General features: G+C 37.1%; 1 protein-coding gene across 19 annotated transcripts in view; it reads right to left on the bottom strand.

Annotated features, from left to right (window-relative positions):
- EPS15 (epidermal growth factor receptor pathway substrate 15) overlaps window positions 1-16,353 on the bottom strand; it is a 161,899-nt gene that overhangs the window by 97,937 nt on the left and 47,609 nt on the right. For all 19 annotated transcript variants that reach the window (XM_054488244.1, XM_054488256.1, XM_054488226.1 and 16 more), the window contains 5 exons: window positions 15,921-15,968; window positions 12,671-12,766; window positions 9,076-9,141; window positions 7,492-7,617; window positions 4,935-4,994 (listed from right to left, as the gene is read on the bottom strand). In XM_054488244.1, coding sequence (XP_054344219.1) covers window positions 4,935-4,994; window positions 7,492-7,617; window positions 9,076-9,141; window positions 12,671-12,766; window positions 15,921-15,968 — 396 coding nt within the window. The remainder of the gene's footprint in view (window positions 1-4,934; window positions 4,995-7,491; window positions 7,618-9,075; window positions 9,142-12,670; window positions 12,767-15,920; window positions 15,969-16,353) is intronic.

Here is a 16,353-nt window from a genome sequence, read left to right as displayed (position 1 = left end):
TAAACATCTCATTTATGCTATAAAATAAAAGAAACGGGCTAAGAATTTTAAAAGTAAGTCTAAACATAAAGACTCAAGTTCAATCAAGTTTTGGTTAATTACTGAAATAAGTTACTCTTAAAAAAATTTATACTGAAATTCAACACATCAAGTTAGAGTCTCTTTTTAACTTCATTTTCATTTTTTCCCATTCAAAAAAATAAACCCAAAGCAGACACGGGGTCTTTAAAACAAACAAACAAAAAGCATTTAACCCAAGGGGAAATGGGCAAGAATTTTAAAGGTAAGTCTTGGACAAAAAGATTCCTATGTTCAAGTCAGTTTTGATTATCTAGTAAAATAAGACCTAAACTTGTATTATGCTTCAACAAACCAAAATCCTGGCAGAGTATAAACTGCCATAGGCCAAAAGGACTGATCATATAAATAAGTACATTATATTTTATTATTTAGGAGGATAATTTAAAATGTTCAGATCTTCGCTATGTCACTACTGCAAAAGTATTTTTTTAATTACTTCAATTTTCAAGGAAGAATGATACCAGCTCTCAAAATTCAGTTTTGTAAAATATTGATGCTTGTAAATAACTAAACACAAATCAATGACTTGCAGTTGTAGTTACACTGGCTATCTTTCAGTAATTATAATTTTTAAAAAGAGTACAGATTATGTTGCTCTATTTATTAAAGCAAAAGGATAAAAAAAGATTTACCAAATTCTAACCAAAAGAATACTAGTTATTAATATTGAACAAAACTGGAAGAAAAATACCAAAACCAAAAGAACTAAATTAACTGAGCAAAATCTAGAATTTGAGTCACAAAAAATGTTCTAAGGTCTTCTGGAATTAGAACATGAGGGGGGGCCGGGCACGGTGGCTCACGACTGTAATCCCAGCACTTTCGGAGGCCAAGACGGGCAGATCACGAGGTCAGGGGATCAAGACCATCCTGGCAAACATGGTGAAACCCTGTCTCTACTAAAAATACAAAAAAAATTAGCCAGGCGTGGTGGCGGGCGCCCGTAAGTCCCAGCTGCTCGGGAGGCTATGGTAGGAGAATGGCGTGAACCCAGGAGGTGGAGCTTGCAGTGAGCTGAGATCGCACCACTGCACTCCAGCCTGGGCGACAAAGTGAGACTCCATCTCAAAAAAAAAAAAAAAATTAAATTAAAAAAAAGAACATGAGGGGGAAGAAAATGAGTAAAAATAATCTTAAGGACTCATTTTGCTAGAGTAAGGGTTGAAAATCTTGTTTTCAATATAGGAGAAATAAGTACTAGTACAGGAAAAGGGGCACAGGGTGAGAATCTCCTACCCAAAATGCTTGGGACCAGAAGTGTTTTGGATTTTTTCGGATTTTGGAATATTATCTTTTTTTTTTTTTTTTTTTCAGAGTTTGGAATATTATCCTATCTTGGAGATGGGACCCAAGTCTAAACATGAAATTCATTTATGTTTCATATAAACTTTATATACATAATCTAAGATAATTTTATACAATCTTTTTAATAATTTTGTGCATGAAACAAAAGTTTTGACTGCAACTTATCACATGAGACCAGGAGTGGAATTTTCCACTTTGTGGGTCATGTCAGTACTCAAAAGTTTCAGATTTTGAAGCATTTCAAATTTTGGATTTTCAGATTAGGGATGCTCAACCTGTATTAACTATTAATGAAACAAGACATTATAACAAAATTTCCACACTAACTGGGAGGCGGGGTAAGGGAATGAATCACAACTTGATAATAAGCAACAGTAAGAAACAGAGAAAATAAAAATGTAAAATAAATAGGTAAAGAAGGGAAAATCAAATCAATATAAGTGCCATTATCTTAAAAACTATCCAATTAGGTAAAGCATTAAAATACAGAAATCTGCCATTTTCAAGAGACATACACAACAAACATAAGAAATATCAGGTAATTCAAAAAAAGAGGGAACAGGAGGAGCAGTATTAAAATCACACAAGCTAGAGTTTAAAACTAGGAAAAAATTCTGAAGAACATGGATACAGGGAGAAAGCAAATGTGACAAAATGGTTAACAAGTAAATCTAGGAGAAGATAAAGGGATGTCTACTATTTAAAACAAAATTCAAGGTAGTAATTTCCTACAAGTATATTTGTTATTCAAAAATTATTCTTTTAATAAAGGTTTTTATTAAAAAAAAAAAAAGGCCAGTTACCTGGGAATAGGCTCCAGGCAAATAAGATAAATTGTGTTTATTCATTTACCTTAGCATACACTACTGTTTATCAAATGATGACACTACTATTCACCATCTACTCTATTTTTGTTTTGGGCCTGAAGAGGTGGCTCATGCCTGTAATCCCAGCACTTTGGGAGGCCGAGGAGGCGAGTGGATCACCTATTATCAGGAGCTCGAGACCAGTCTGGCAAACATGGCGAAACCCTGTCTCTACTAAAAATATAAAAATTAGCCGGGGGTGGTGGTGCATGCCTGTAATCCCAGCTCCTCAGGAGGCTGAGGTGGAAGAATCACTTGAACCCAGGAGGCTGAGGCTGCAGTGAGCCGAGATCCTGCCACTGCACTCCAGCCTGAGTGATAGAGTGAGACTCCGTCTAAAAAAAAAAAATTTTGTCTTTATGAGAAAAAAAATTCCTCATTACATCGTACCACTGCAAAGATTTTGCACCAATATTCTTACCACAAAAATCATTTATGAGAAGTTTATGTGTAGGGTTTGACGATGTTTCAAAGTATATCATCACCGAAATCTCTTCAATATGGCCCCATTCTCAAAAGCATCCCACAAACAATGGCTCAACCCCTGAAATGCGACTGAGATAACTTTTGTCACCACCGTGAGGGAGTATCCTTTACCATTTCCCAAGTATTATTCAAATTAAAATTAAAAAGATTAGGGACCTGTGAACATGAATTCAAGTCACTTTAAGTTTGTCTTTCTGCATTTTTAAAATGTGGTAATATGTATTCTGCCTATTTCATTTGGCTCTTGTGGAAAATGAGGAAAATTTAAGGAAGGGACAAAAACAAAAGAAAAATAAGGACAAAGAGAAACTAAATAATCAATACATTTGAGGCCAGGTGCGGTGGCTCACGCCTGTAATCCCAGCACTTTGGGAGGCTGAGACGGGAGGATCACCTGAGGTCAGGAGTTCAAGACCAGCCTGGCCAACATGGTGAAACCCTGCCTCTACTAAAAATACAAAAATTAGCCAGATGTGGTGGTGCACTTCTGTAATCCCAGCTACTTGGGAGGCTGAGGCGGGAGAATCGCTCGAACTTGAGAGGCGGTGGTTGCAGTGAGCCAAGATTGCGCCACTGCACTCCATCCTGGGCGAAAGAGCAAGACTCTGTCTCAAAAATAAAAATAATAAAATAAAATAAAATAAATTTGATATAATGAATTTATAAAACTCTTATATCCCCCAAACAGAAATACTGCCATATCCATGCAATATATGTAAAAACAGGTCATAAACTTGGCAACAAAGAAAGCCTTAACTAATTTTTTAATTAGACATTTCATAGACTGTATTTTTCTAGTGATAATCTAATCAAGTTGAAAGTATACGTCAAAGTAACAAAAACCAACCAAATTTAACCACTTTAAAATTAGAAAACATATTCCTAACCAGATAATAAAACTAAAAATTTTCTAAAAAGTTGTATAAAGGAGAAAACTTTGTACCAATATCTATGGAATCCCGCTAAACCTGTATTCAAGGATGAATGTATCCTTTAAATGATTTCAATATTAAAGATAAAGAGAACTGAAGAAACATAATACTCATCTCCAAGAAATTTAAAATAAAAAGAATAAGAAAATATAACAGGGAATTAAATGTTAAACATCATTAAATTAAAAGTCAAAACATAACAGAAAGGGTAAGTAAATTCAAAAGATGGTTTTTCTAACAGATCAATAAACTAGACAAAATCAGATTAAGTAAAAATACAAGTGGGAGTATTCCCAAGACTTGGAGTGAGTAAAGAGAACAACCACGAAAGAGAGTACTGCAAATTTGCAGCAACAAGTTTGAAAGTAAAAGAAATTAGTAATTCCTTACCAAAATAAAAAGAGAAAATTTGAGAGTAAAAGGGAAATTAGAAATTTACCACTGATGAATTCACAGCAAAGTTTTATCAAACCTTTAAGGAAGAGGTGAATACAACCATATTTGGAATTAACTATTCAATTACTAAGATGACATGTCTTCAGATAAAATGTCAAAACTTTTCTGCCTTCATAAATGAAGTGAAACTCAAGTGTTATTCGTGTTTCCTTTTAATGAAATAAAAGGAAATGTGAAATTTGGGAGATACATTTGAAGCAAAATTATTCCATATTAGAAGCAGGTACTAAGATACCTGGTCAGGTTGTGATACAAAAGATACTATCTTTACAGTAATTATACAAAGTATACGTTCCTATGTACCTTAAAGCCAAATAAAATGAAGATGGCAAAACACACATTTTCTGTTATCCATTTGTTTAGAAAATAAATATAAATTCTATATAAGAATGTTCAAACAGTGGTTCATGCCTGTAATCCCAGCACTTTGGGAGGCTGAGGTGGGCAGATCACTTGAGGTCAGGAGTTTGAGACAAGCCTGGCCAACATGGCAAAACCCCATCTCTTCAAAAGTACCAAAATTAGCCGGGCGTGGTGGCATGTGCCTGCAATCCCAGATACTCGGGAGGCTGAGGCACGAGAATTACTTGAACCTGGGAGGTAGAGGTTGTGGTGAGCCAAGATTGCGCCACTGCACTTCAGCCTGGGTGACAGAGTGAGACTCTGTCTCAAAAAGAAAAAAAAAAAAAATTTCACCCAATAATCTGATGGGAATATAGTTTTCCTCTAAGGATGAACTAAAAGAGGAAATTTGCACATGAGAAAATCATTAAGATAACGAAGATGTTAAGAGCATTAGATTACTTACAACTGCAAACTCATCTCTATCAAGCATTCCATCATGGTCAATATCACTCAACTCCCAAACCTTAAAAAGAGAAGAATTGAAAAAATATTAATGTTCTTTCAGTTCATGTTCTACTTGAGGGCAAGGAAAGAAAGTTTATGAGCTAGGAATGGTGGCTCATGCCCATATGGCCTCCCAGCACTTTGGGAGGCCAAGGCAGGAGGATCACTTGAGCTCAGGAGTTTGAGACAGCCTAGGAAACATAACGAGATCCCATCTCTACAAAAGATAAAAATAAAAAATTAGCTGGGCATGGTGGCGTGCACCTGTAGGCCAAGCTACTCAGGAGGCTGAGGTAGGAGGATCCCTTAAGCCCAGGAGATCAAGGCTGCAGTGCACTATGATATGCCACTGCACTCCAGCCTGGGCAACCGAGCTAGACCCTGTTTCTTAAAAAAAAAAAAGTGTATTGTTGAGAGTTAAAAGTGGAGATAAGCAAGTGTCTGGTTATAATTGCCTTGAAAGGAGTTTGGGCTTTATTCTAAGTGCAATGGAAAGCTACTAAAAAGTTAGGTTTAAGTAATAAAATAACAACAGTGTATTTATAGTTTAGAAATTTCACACTGATCACACAGGGGAGAAATAATTAGTGGGAAACAATACTAAAAAATGGCGTTTAAATAAATATTTACTGAGCATCTAAAATCTATATAACATTGATCCAGTAGTAGTAATAATATGGTGGTATGGTGGTTGTCACCATCACAGCAGCTAGCATTCAAAGAGTATGTAGCAATCAAGGTAATAAGTAGGACTTAACATACATTATCACATTCAATCCCTACAATTCTATAAGCTGGGAATTATGTCCCTTTTAAAGATTAGAAAACTGAGACATGGCTTTCTAATGACTTGCCCAAGGTCACACAGCTAAGAAGTGGTGCAGCTAGGATTTGACCCTATGTAATCTGCTGAAGCAGGTAATTAAAGAAAGGGCAGCCAGGTGCTGGTGGCTCACGCTGTAATCTCAACATTTTGGGAGGCTGAAGTGGGTGGATCACCTGAGGTCAGGAGTTCAAGACCAGCCTGAACAACATGCAGAAACCCCATCTCTACTAAAAATATAAAAATCAGCTGGGCGTGGTGGCACACGCCTGTAATCCCAGCCACTCAGCAGACTGAGGCAGGAGAATTGCTTGAACCTGGGAGGCGGAGGTTGTGGTGAGCCAAGATTGCGCCATTGCACTCCAGCCTGGGCAACAAATGCTAAAATCCGTCTCAAAAAAAGAAAAAAAAAAGAAAAAAAAGAAAGGGCAAGAGGTTTAAAGAGAGTAGATAAGGTTTGAAATATGAAGAGGATTATGCAGAAATCCCTATGGAAACAGCACAAGAGTGACTGGCAGGACAGAGAAGCCCAGCTGAAGCTGGTGATGATAAATTTACGGTGACACCAATCTTACTACACCTGCTCAGTAGTCCACATGCACCACAGAGAAGGCAGATAATTTACTTCATGCTTTTTCCATCAGGCAGGAGAGATAGAAAAATAACATGGCAAAGGGGGCTAAGGATAGATATGAAGCTGTAGACCAAAAGACAGGGAATAAAGTTTTACTTTTACAGGAGGAAAAGAATTCATGGCGATGGATATTGGGGATAGTTGTATAATAATGTAAATGTAGTTAATACCACTGAATTGTACACTTAAAATTGGTTAAGATGTTAAATTTCATGATATGTATATTTATCACAGTAAAAAAAATTGAAAAAAAGAGGAAAAGTAAAACAGATTTTTTTTTTTTTTTGAGACAGAGTCTTGCTTGTCACCCAGGCTGGAGTGTAGTGGTGCGATCTCGGCTCACTACAACCGCTGCCTCCCGGGTTCACGCGATTCTTCTGCCTCAGCCTCCTGAGTAGCTGGGACTACAGACTGCGCACCATCACGCCCGGCTAATTTTTGTATTTTTAGTAGAGATGGGGTTTCACCATATTGGCCAGGCTGGTCTCAAACTCCTGACCTCGTGATCCGCCCGCCTCAGCCTCCGAAAGTGCTGGGATTACAGGCGTGAGCCACCATGCCCAGCCAAGAAGTCAGATTTAAAGGTCTTAGTAAAACTGGTCAAAGAATTAGTCTTGCTAGTTTCTGGAAAAGAGCTCTATAAAGACAGGAAGTACAAGTTAGCAGAATCTATGATTTCAGAGATAAAACTATTCCTTACAACAAGACACCATGATACAGCCATAGAGTAAGTGGCAGACATATAATAGTGATGGTCTCTAGAAATTAACTCAAGCAAATAGGAGGTCAAGAGTGTACAGCACAAACTAAAAAAGGACCTACTTAAGGGGCTTACATATGTAATTAATTTCAACCACTCATTTTTACAGGGAATAACCAAACACAGAAATAAGTTGGCAATAATTTTATACATTAAGTCAGAAAACAAAAAATCCTATAATGATACAACTTTAAAATAGGATTTATATATTTATAACAAAGAGTTATACATGCTTCTGGTATAATAGATATAAAATTAAAATACATAAAAATTACATTTAGGAGTAAATAATATCTTACTCTTCCAAGGATATCCACAGGTAACTTAGAGTTGAGCAACACCGGTTTCACTTTATCACCAGATAGAAATCCATTCACTGGGCTTAAACTATCAAATATTGCATCATATTTGGCCTTATCTTCAGGCTACAATAAAAAACAAAATCACAAGTTAAATAATAGAGAAAAGGACTTAACTGCAGTTATAAAAATCAAGTCCCGAAAGAATAGACTACATATGTTTTTAAACTATCATTTAAAAAACATTTTTCACTTTCATCAAAATATAATATTCATTGTAAACATATGCAAGAAAAAAATACATAGGAAATAATAATTTCAAAGTGACTTTACCCAAGAGTCTGGTGTTGCCCATTCTTTTTGTAGCTGGAACACCATCTTTATTTTCCAACTATTGGGTTAGAATCAAAATATTTCAGAGGTAGAAGGGCTTTGAAGAACATCTAGTCCAACCCTCTCACTTAAATAGACCCAGAGCAAAAAAGTAACTTTTATAAGAACACACAGCTAATTAGTGACATTCCATGACTCTCTAAAGATGGTATGAGGTACAGTTCAAATAAATTTTTTTTTTTTTTTTTGAGACGGAGTCTTGCACTGTCGCCCAGGCTGGAGTGTAGAGGCAAAATCTCGGCTCACTGTAGCCTCCACCTCCCAGGTTCAAGTGATTCTCCTGCCTCAGCCTCCCGAGTAGCTGGGATTATAGGCGCCTGCCACCACGCCCAGCTAATTTTCTTGTACTTTTAGTAGAGACGGGGTTTCACTATATTGGCCAGGCTGGTCTCGAACTCCTGACCTCATGATCTGCCTGCCTCGCCCTCCCAAAGTGCTGGGATTACAGGCATGAGCCACAAATAAATTTTTAAAAATAAAATAATTACTACAGGAATAAACATCAAGATTTCTCCATTTTTCCCAAAGCAATATTTCTTTTTCTTGTCAATAACAAGATATCTCCTAAAATTTTAAAAGTTATTTGTGTATCATGAAAAACTATTGTTCATTATTTGCCCAGTCAAGGCCATCTTCCCACACTTTTAAAACTTAGTGCCCAGTCCACAGAATACAAAGACATACAAATAAAAATGGTTTTCAAAAAAACTGTACACATTTATCAAAGCTCATTTGATCTGCTATAGTCTAAGCATTTTTAAATTACAAGTTTCATAGTATGATATGATGTGGCTCTGAAAAACTATAATGCAAAATACCTATTTCTAAAAAGATTTCATAAAGAATTGTTTGTTTTAGAGTCATCTAGAAAATACATAGTTAACCAGAATTTTCAAGTAAGAAATAATACCAGTGGAGTAAACTATCTTTTAATCAAATATTTTAGTTAATACAAGATTATGACATCACCATTTTTCTCTACATTATAACAGATATACGAGTAGACCAATACTGTCACAAAACAACTGACAGAGCCGAAAGATCCCTCAGAAACACCAGTAACAGCTTCTCCCCTACCTTTCCTTAAACATATATGAAAGTCTAATGAAGAGAGCAATATATTTCAGAGGTAGAGAGAGAGTGGATAGGAAGCAATGAAGGGGTGAGAGAATAGTTACAAAGTTCACTTACTTTTACAGCCCATGGGAGCTCGGCTGCAGAGGTTCCACTGATTAGCAAAGGACTACTGGTATCATGCTACAGAGGAAAGTAAAGCACAAGAAGAGTTGAAATTCTCACATCAAGAAGCAATGAAGAAAAAATGGTTTTTTGATTTAAATATATTCATACAAAATGCTGGATCTCAATGCACACAGGACACTATTTTACATTTACTAGACCATCTAAGTAACAATGAAACAAAGTGATTATAATACCATATTTTTACTGTACCTTTTCTGGTTTGTGTTTTATTTTGTTTTTGAGATGGAGTCTTGCTCTGTCGCCCAGGCTGGAGTGCAGTGGTGTGATTTCGGCTCACTGCAACCTCCATCTCCTGGGTTCAAGCGATTCTCCTGCCTCAGCCTCCGAGTAGCTAGGATTACAGGAATGCACCACCACACCCAGTTAATTTTTGTATTTTTAGTTGAGATGGGATTTCACCATGTTGGCCAGGCTAGTCTTGAACTCCTGACCTCAGGTGATCCACCCGCCTCAGCCTCCCAAAGTGCTGAGATAACAGGTGTGAGCCACCACGCCCAGCCCCTTTTCTGTTTAAATACACAAATACCATCATGTTACAATTGCCTACAGTATTCAGTACAGTATGGTATTCAGTGCTGTGTAAGTTTCTAGGCTAGGAGCAGAGGCTATATACCATGTAGCCCAGGTATGCTGTAGGCTATACTATCTAGGTTTGTACACTCTGATGTTTGCACAATGATGAAACTGCCTAATGATGCATTTCTCAGAATGTATCCCTGTTGTTAAGCAATGCATGACTGTAATGCACGTAGGCAACAAATCCCTAAATTAACCTTCTGACTACCTTCCTAAACATAAAAGTGCAAAAATTCTCTAAACTTAAGAAATTAAATTATTAGTATGCAGACCAAAAACTTCTAAAATGTTGAGTTTAAAAACAAGCAACTAGTTACTGGGGAGGATCACTTGAGCCCAGTTCAAGGTGACAGCGAGCTATGATCGCAGCACTGTATTCCAGCCTGGGCAACAGAATGGGCATCTCTTAAAATTTAAAATTTTAAGAGATTTTAAAACTTAAAATTTTAAAAACTTAAAATTTAAAAAAACAAAAAACAAGAGGAGCCATAAAATATCTGGGGAAAAAAAGGAGTGAGGTAGGGAGAACTAGGCATACTAGATTTAAAAAACATGTCACCAAATATGGTAATTAAAACAATGTAACATCAGCATATGGTATGGATAAATAGATCAATAGGTAAGAACAAAAAATATCGAGTAAGAAATCAAAATACATATGAGAATTTAGCACACAATTGAGGTGGCATTTCAAAGGGAATGAAGAGACAGGAAGTGAAGGATGGATTATTTAATAAACTGTATTGACTATACTTTCTGTAGGGTAGCCATCTTGAAAAAATATAAAGTTGAATCTAGGCTAGGTGTGGTGGCTCACGTCTGTAATCCCAGAACTTTGGGAGGCCAAGGTGGGCAGATCACCTGAGGTCAGGAGTTTGAGACCAGCCTGACCAACATGGTGAAAAACCATCTCTAACCCCCAAAAAAAAAAATTAGCCGGATGTGGTGGCGGGTGCCTGTAATCCCAGCTACTCAGGAGGCTAAGGCAGGAGAATTGCTTGAACCCAGGAGGTGGAGGTTGCAGAGAGCTGAGATTACACCACTGCACCCCAGCCTGGTTGACAAGAGTGAAACTCCCTCTCAAAAAAAAATAAAATAAAATAAAAATAAAATCTATACTCACATCCTAGATCAATACTAACTTAAATGTAAAAAATAAAAAATAAAAATTTTTAACCTGACAATTTATTTACACAAAAGACAATAATAAGCCGGGCTCAGTAGTACATGCCAATTGTCCCAGCTATTTGGAAGGCTAAGGTAGAAGTATCACTTGTGCCCAGGAATTCAAGGCTAGCCTGGGCAACATAGCAAGATCCTGTCTCTCCAAAAAAAATAAAACAAATGACAAAATAGTAAAAAAAGACTTGCAACTCATATAGACAAAGAGTTAATGTCCTAATAACTAAAGAGGCCCTAGAATTCAATAAGTAAAAGAGCAACAACCAAGAAAAATGGGCAAAAGCTATAAACAGACATTCACATAAAGGCAATGTAAACATAAGAAAAGCTTATAAGAAAGCTAATCTTATTAGCACAAGAAAAGCTATTTAACCTCACTCCATAAAACCAAAAGGATAAATTTAAAATTACATACTGTCACCTATCAAACCGCAAAGATCTAAAAGTTTAACCAAAGTATGCTAGCCAAAGTGTACAGAAACAGGCACTCAAACAATTGCTGGAGGGAGGGTGAACTAGTACAACCACTATGGAAAGCAAGTTGACAAAATACATAGAAATTACAAAGGCAAAAACTTTTGAACAGCATTTCTACTTTTGGAAATTAACACATATAAATACATTCCTGCACATGCAAAATAACACATGTCCAAGGTAATTATTCATTGCAGCATTTTTTTATATTGAAGGATTCAAAATAAACTAAAAGCCTATCAATAAAAAGTTAATTATCATAAACATAAGCAAAGAAATACTACACAGCTATAAAAAACAAAGTGGAAGCTTCTATGTAATGATATACAAATACCTCTAAAACTTAATAAGCTACTTATAAAAGGTATAGAATTATGTGTATAGCAGGAGTCCCCAATCCCCGGGCCACAAACTGGTACCCGTCCATGGCCTGTTAGGAACTGAACTGTATAGCAGGAGGTGAGCAGCTGGCAGGCAAGCATTATGGCCTGAGCTCCAACTCTTGTCAGATCAGCGGCGGCATTAGATTCTCATAGGAGCATGAACCCTATTGTGAACTGCGCATGTGAGGGATCTAGGTTGCATGCTACTTATAAGAATCTAATGCCTGATGATGTGGAACAGTTTCATTCTGAAACCATCCATCCCTCCCAGGTCCATGGAAAAACTGTCTTCCATGAAACCGGTCCCTGGTGCCAAAAAGGTTGGGAACCGTTAATATATAGCATACTACAATTAAAGTAAAGTAAGAAAATAAGTATTTATATTTCTTTTTTTTTTTCTTTTTTTTTTTAAGACAGGGTCTTAAACCATCAACCAAGCTGGAGAGCGACGGTGTGATCACAGCTCATTGCAGCCTTGAGCTCCCAGGCTCAAAAATGATCCTCCCATCTCAGCCTCCCAAGTAGCTGGGACCAGACGTGCACACCAACACACTCGGCTAAATTTTAGATTTTTTTGTAGAGATGGGGGTCTCGCTTTGTTTCCCAGCTAGTCTTGAACTCCTGGGTTCAAGTGATCCTCCCACTTCTGCCTCCCAAAGTGTTGGGATTACAGGTGTGAGCCACCTTGCCCAGCCTATAGTTTCTTACATATACATATATAATCACTCTGGAAGGATACACAAGAAATTAACTAAAAACAGCAGTAGCCAGTAAGGGGAAAAAAGCCAAGTAGCTGAGTGAAAGGGCCAAAGGGAGAATTCCTTTTAATATATTACTTTTAATTTTCAAATAACGTGGTGTCACTTTTTAAAAATTAAATACAATTGAAATCTAAAAGCATTTCTTACAAATCTTGGTGGAGGAACAGCCAGGTTCAAACTACTTAGTGAAACTTCCAATCCATTCTGGGCACAGGCCACAAGACGCAAAGCAACAAAGAATTCCTAAGAAAGAAAAGTATGAATGTTAAGAGCATTCTCCCTCTACCTACTTACCTACCTGCACAAATACTTACAATCTAAAAATACAAAACAATTCATAATTACTACAGAGGTCTTATGTAGCAACAAGTAGCATATTTGCTTCAAAAATATCTTGCAGAAAAATGCTATGTACAAAGATGTTCCTAATATTTATGAATTGCTAATAATAACATAAATGGGAAAATACATACAGATAGTGGAACTCATACAGAATACTCATGTTTAAAATAATACTTAGGGCCAGGCACAGTGGCTCACACCTGTAAGCTCAACACTTTAGGAGGCCGAGACAGGCAGATCACTTGAGGTCAGGAGTATGAGACCAGCCTGGCCAACATGGAGAAACCCCATCTCTCTACTAAAAACACAAAAATTAGCCAGGTGTGGTGGCGTGCACCTGTAGTCCCAGCTACCCAGGAGGCTGAGGCAGCAGAATCACTTGAACATGGAAGGCAGAGATTGCAGTGAGCCGAGATCGCGCCACTGCACTCCAGCCTGGATGACAGAGCACGCCACTGCACTCCAGCCTGGGTGACAGAGCAAGACTCTGTCTCCAAAAAAAATAGACAAACCAAAAAAAAAAACCAAATAATATTTAATGATATTAAGAGACGTATTTTATCATTTAAATGAGAAAAAAAGAATTAGAGAAAAATCCCAGAAGAACACCTAAAATGTTATGAAAAGTCATCTCTGGATTGTGAGATTATAAATTTTGAAACTGGAACAGTAATTTAAATGACTTAACGACTGTGATTCCAGAAAAACTACAGAAAATAACTGTGCAACATCAAAAAAAAGTATGTAATGGTTTAACTTCAAAATAATTATAAATCTCTCCCGAAAGTCCTTGGATTTTTAGCAGCTGAAGTCTTAGTCCAAAACTTAATAAATAAATGCAAAGAAGCTGAAGCAACTGGTTTTCAGCTGTTTTGAGTTAGTGTCATAGACATGATAACAAAAGCCTTTACTCCAGCTACAATTTGTCCAACCTGTCAATACCCTAGTATAGTCGCTGATGTAATCAACCCTTCACTACTTCTCTGAAATCCCATACTCTCCCCTATACCCTTCATACCCAATTCATAACCCATTCTTATCACCTTGCAGACTGTTTGCTTTATACAATCCCTTGCCTTCACTCATTTCTTGAAAAAATGCTATTTCAAGATATCCCATTTTCTTCTCATTCATTCCACAACCTTCTGTGCAATCTGACTTCAACTCCCATGATTAGCTAGAAAAACTACTGCCTATGTCACAAATAATCTCCTAGCTACCAAATAGAATAGCCTTAAAAAAAAAAAGCCTCATACTGCTTATTCTTTTTGCAGCCTGGGAAAGTATCTTCCTGGAAGCTCTCCTCCACCAAACAGCTTCACAAAACCCTCCTAGTTCTCTTCTGACCTTTTAAGTCTCTTCTGTTGGAGTCAATGTCTTCCCTAACTGCTAGTATTCCAAGTATTCTAACATGGCCCTCTTTCTTTTCTCGCTCTATTTGAGATTCAATTACTCTTAGGTAATCAAGTCTATTACCACAGTATGGATGGGCTATGAAGTGAAATAATTCTGCATTAAATTCTAGTTCTGCTACTTATAGTTGTGAGGCCATGGGCAAGTTAAAACCCTTGCATAAAAGCGGGGCTAATACCTACCTTGCAATGTATTATGAGCAACAAAATAAAAACCATGCTGCAGGAGCAAAGTTCCTAGTGTCATTTTTGTCACATGGAAATTCATTAAGTATTGGTTTCTTTTCTTTCATTCACATGCTAACTTAAAAATCTGGGCCAGGCACGGTGGCTCACGCCTGTAATCCCAGCACTTTGGGAGGCCGAGGTGGGTGGATCACTCGAGGTCAGGAGTTCAAGACCAGCCTGGCCAATATAGTGAAACCCCGTCTCTACTAAAAATACAAAAAAACTAGCCAGTTGCAGAGGCATACGCCTATAACCCCAGCTACTCCAGAGGCTGAGATGGGAGAATTGCTTGAATCCCAGAGGCAGAGGTTGCAGTGAGCCAAGATCACGCCACTGTACTCCAGCCTGGGTAACAGAGCAAGGCTCTGTCTCAAAAAAAAAAAAAAAAAAAAAAACCATGCTTCCAATGGAACTTCAAAGTTTAACTGCAGACTCATAAATCCAGCCACCTGGAAGTACTAAGGCAACTCAAACTCAATATCCAAAATCTAAGAATTATAAGTAAAAAATTTATTACACTGTAAAACCTTAAGACAGTGACCACATCTATCATGTTAACCTCTGTATTTCTAAAGCCTGGCTCATCATAGGTACTCAACAAATATTTGCTGACTGACTACATGGCACCTAGGTGGGCCCATATGAATTTTGTTTTCCTATGCCTCCAATACACCAAAGTAGCCCTTCTACCCAGAGACTTGAACAGGGACTACAATCTAGCCCTGAAATCTTAATTAAAAGACTGGATATTCTGACCCTCTCATCAAATTTCTCCAATATCTGGCTTTGATCCTGCTTCAGCTATGCCGGGGGTGGGGAGGAAGCCTAACTTTGAGTAGTGGCACTCAGCAAACTTGGAATTCAATCCTTACACAACTCTGAAATCCATCCCCAACAATCAGAACTTCAGAGTACACTGATGGTGTTCAACACCCTTGGCCATAATCACTTTTATGTATTCTGGTCAAGAATTTACTTCTGGTTTGTAAATCATTTTTTGGTTTATATATCAGGAGTAAGATCTAGACCAGAATACTAACATCTCACACGTGATTAACGAAGAGTTTCTTTCAAATCTTCAAATCTACTAGACAATACCATCTTAACACTTACTTAATAACATTCACTTTTACTTATAACCCTATGTAACTAGGAAAATTAATTAAAGAGCAAAGTCTCTCTGAAAGACAGAAAAATAAACTCCAGGAGAACAATGTCACCAAACTCACACTAACTGTTAAGACTTATATTAACATCTAGCGATTGGAAATACTTTCATTGTTACACGCTTGCCCTAGGCAAAACTCTAATGTTGGTAAAAAACAATTCTTGGCTTCAAAATACAAGAAAACCCTGCTGGCTATTTTTTATTTTGAATCACTCAAAAAAAATTCATATGAATATCTGAAACTTACTTGTTTGTTCAGGATACCTTTGCCATCTGTGTCGGCTAAATCCCAAATCTGAAATTTAGGGGGAAAAAATATCAATGTATATTTTAAACAAAAGTCATCTGAATGATAAATTAAATCTCTGCTATTTACAACCTCAGGCTCTCTGGTAATCAGATCTAAGAATCATAGAATTAAGAGTGGAAAGAACCCTTAAAGATCATTTAGTGCAAACTTGCCCAACTTGCAGCCCACAGGCCACATGCAGCCCAGGACAGCTTTGAACGTGGCCCAACACAAATCCATAAACTTTCTTTAAGAAATTATGAGGGTTCTTTTATGATTTTTTTTTTTTTTTTTTTGCTCATCAGCTATCATTAGTATTAATGTATTTTATGTGTGGCCCAAGACAATTCTTCTTCTTTCAATGTGGCCCCTGGAAGCCAAAAGATTGGGC

The sequence above is a fragment of the Pongo pygmaeus genome, chromosome 1 (assembly GCF_028885625.2).
Source record: "Pongo pygmaeus isolate AG05252 chromosome 1, NHGRI_mPonPyg2-v2.0_pri, whole genome shotgun sequence".
NCBI classification, from domain to species: domain Eukaryota; kingdom Metazoa; phylum Chordata; class Mammalia; order Primates; family Hominidae; genus Pongo; species Pongo pygmaeus.
Note: the sequence above shows the minus strand (reverse complement) of the source record. Positions and strands in the feature narration are given on the sequence as shown.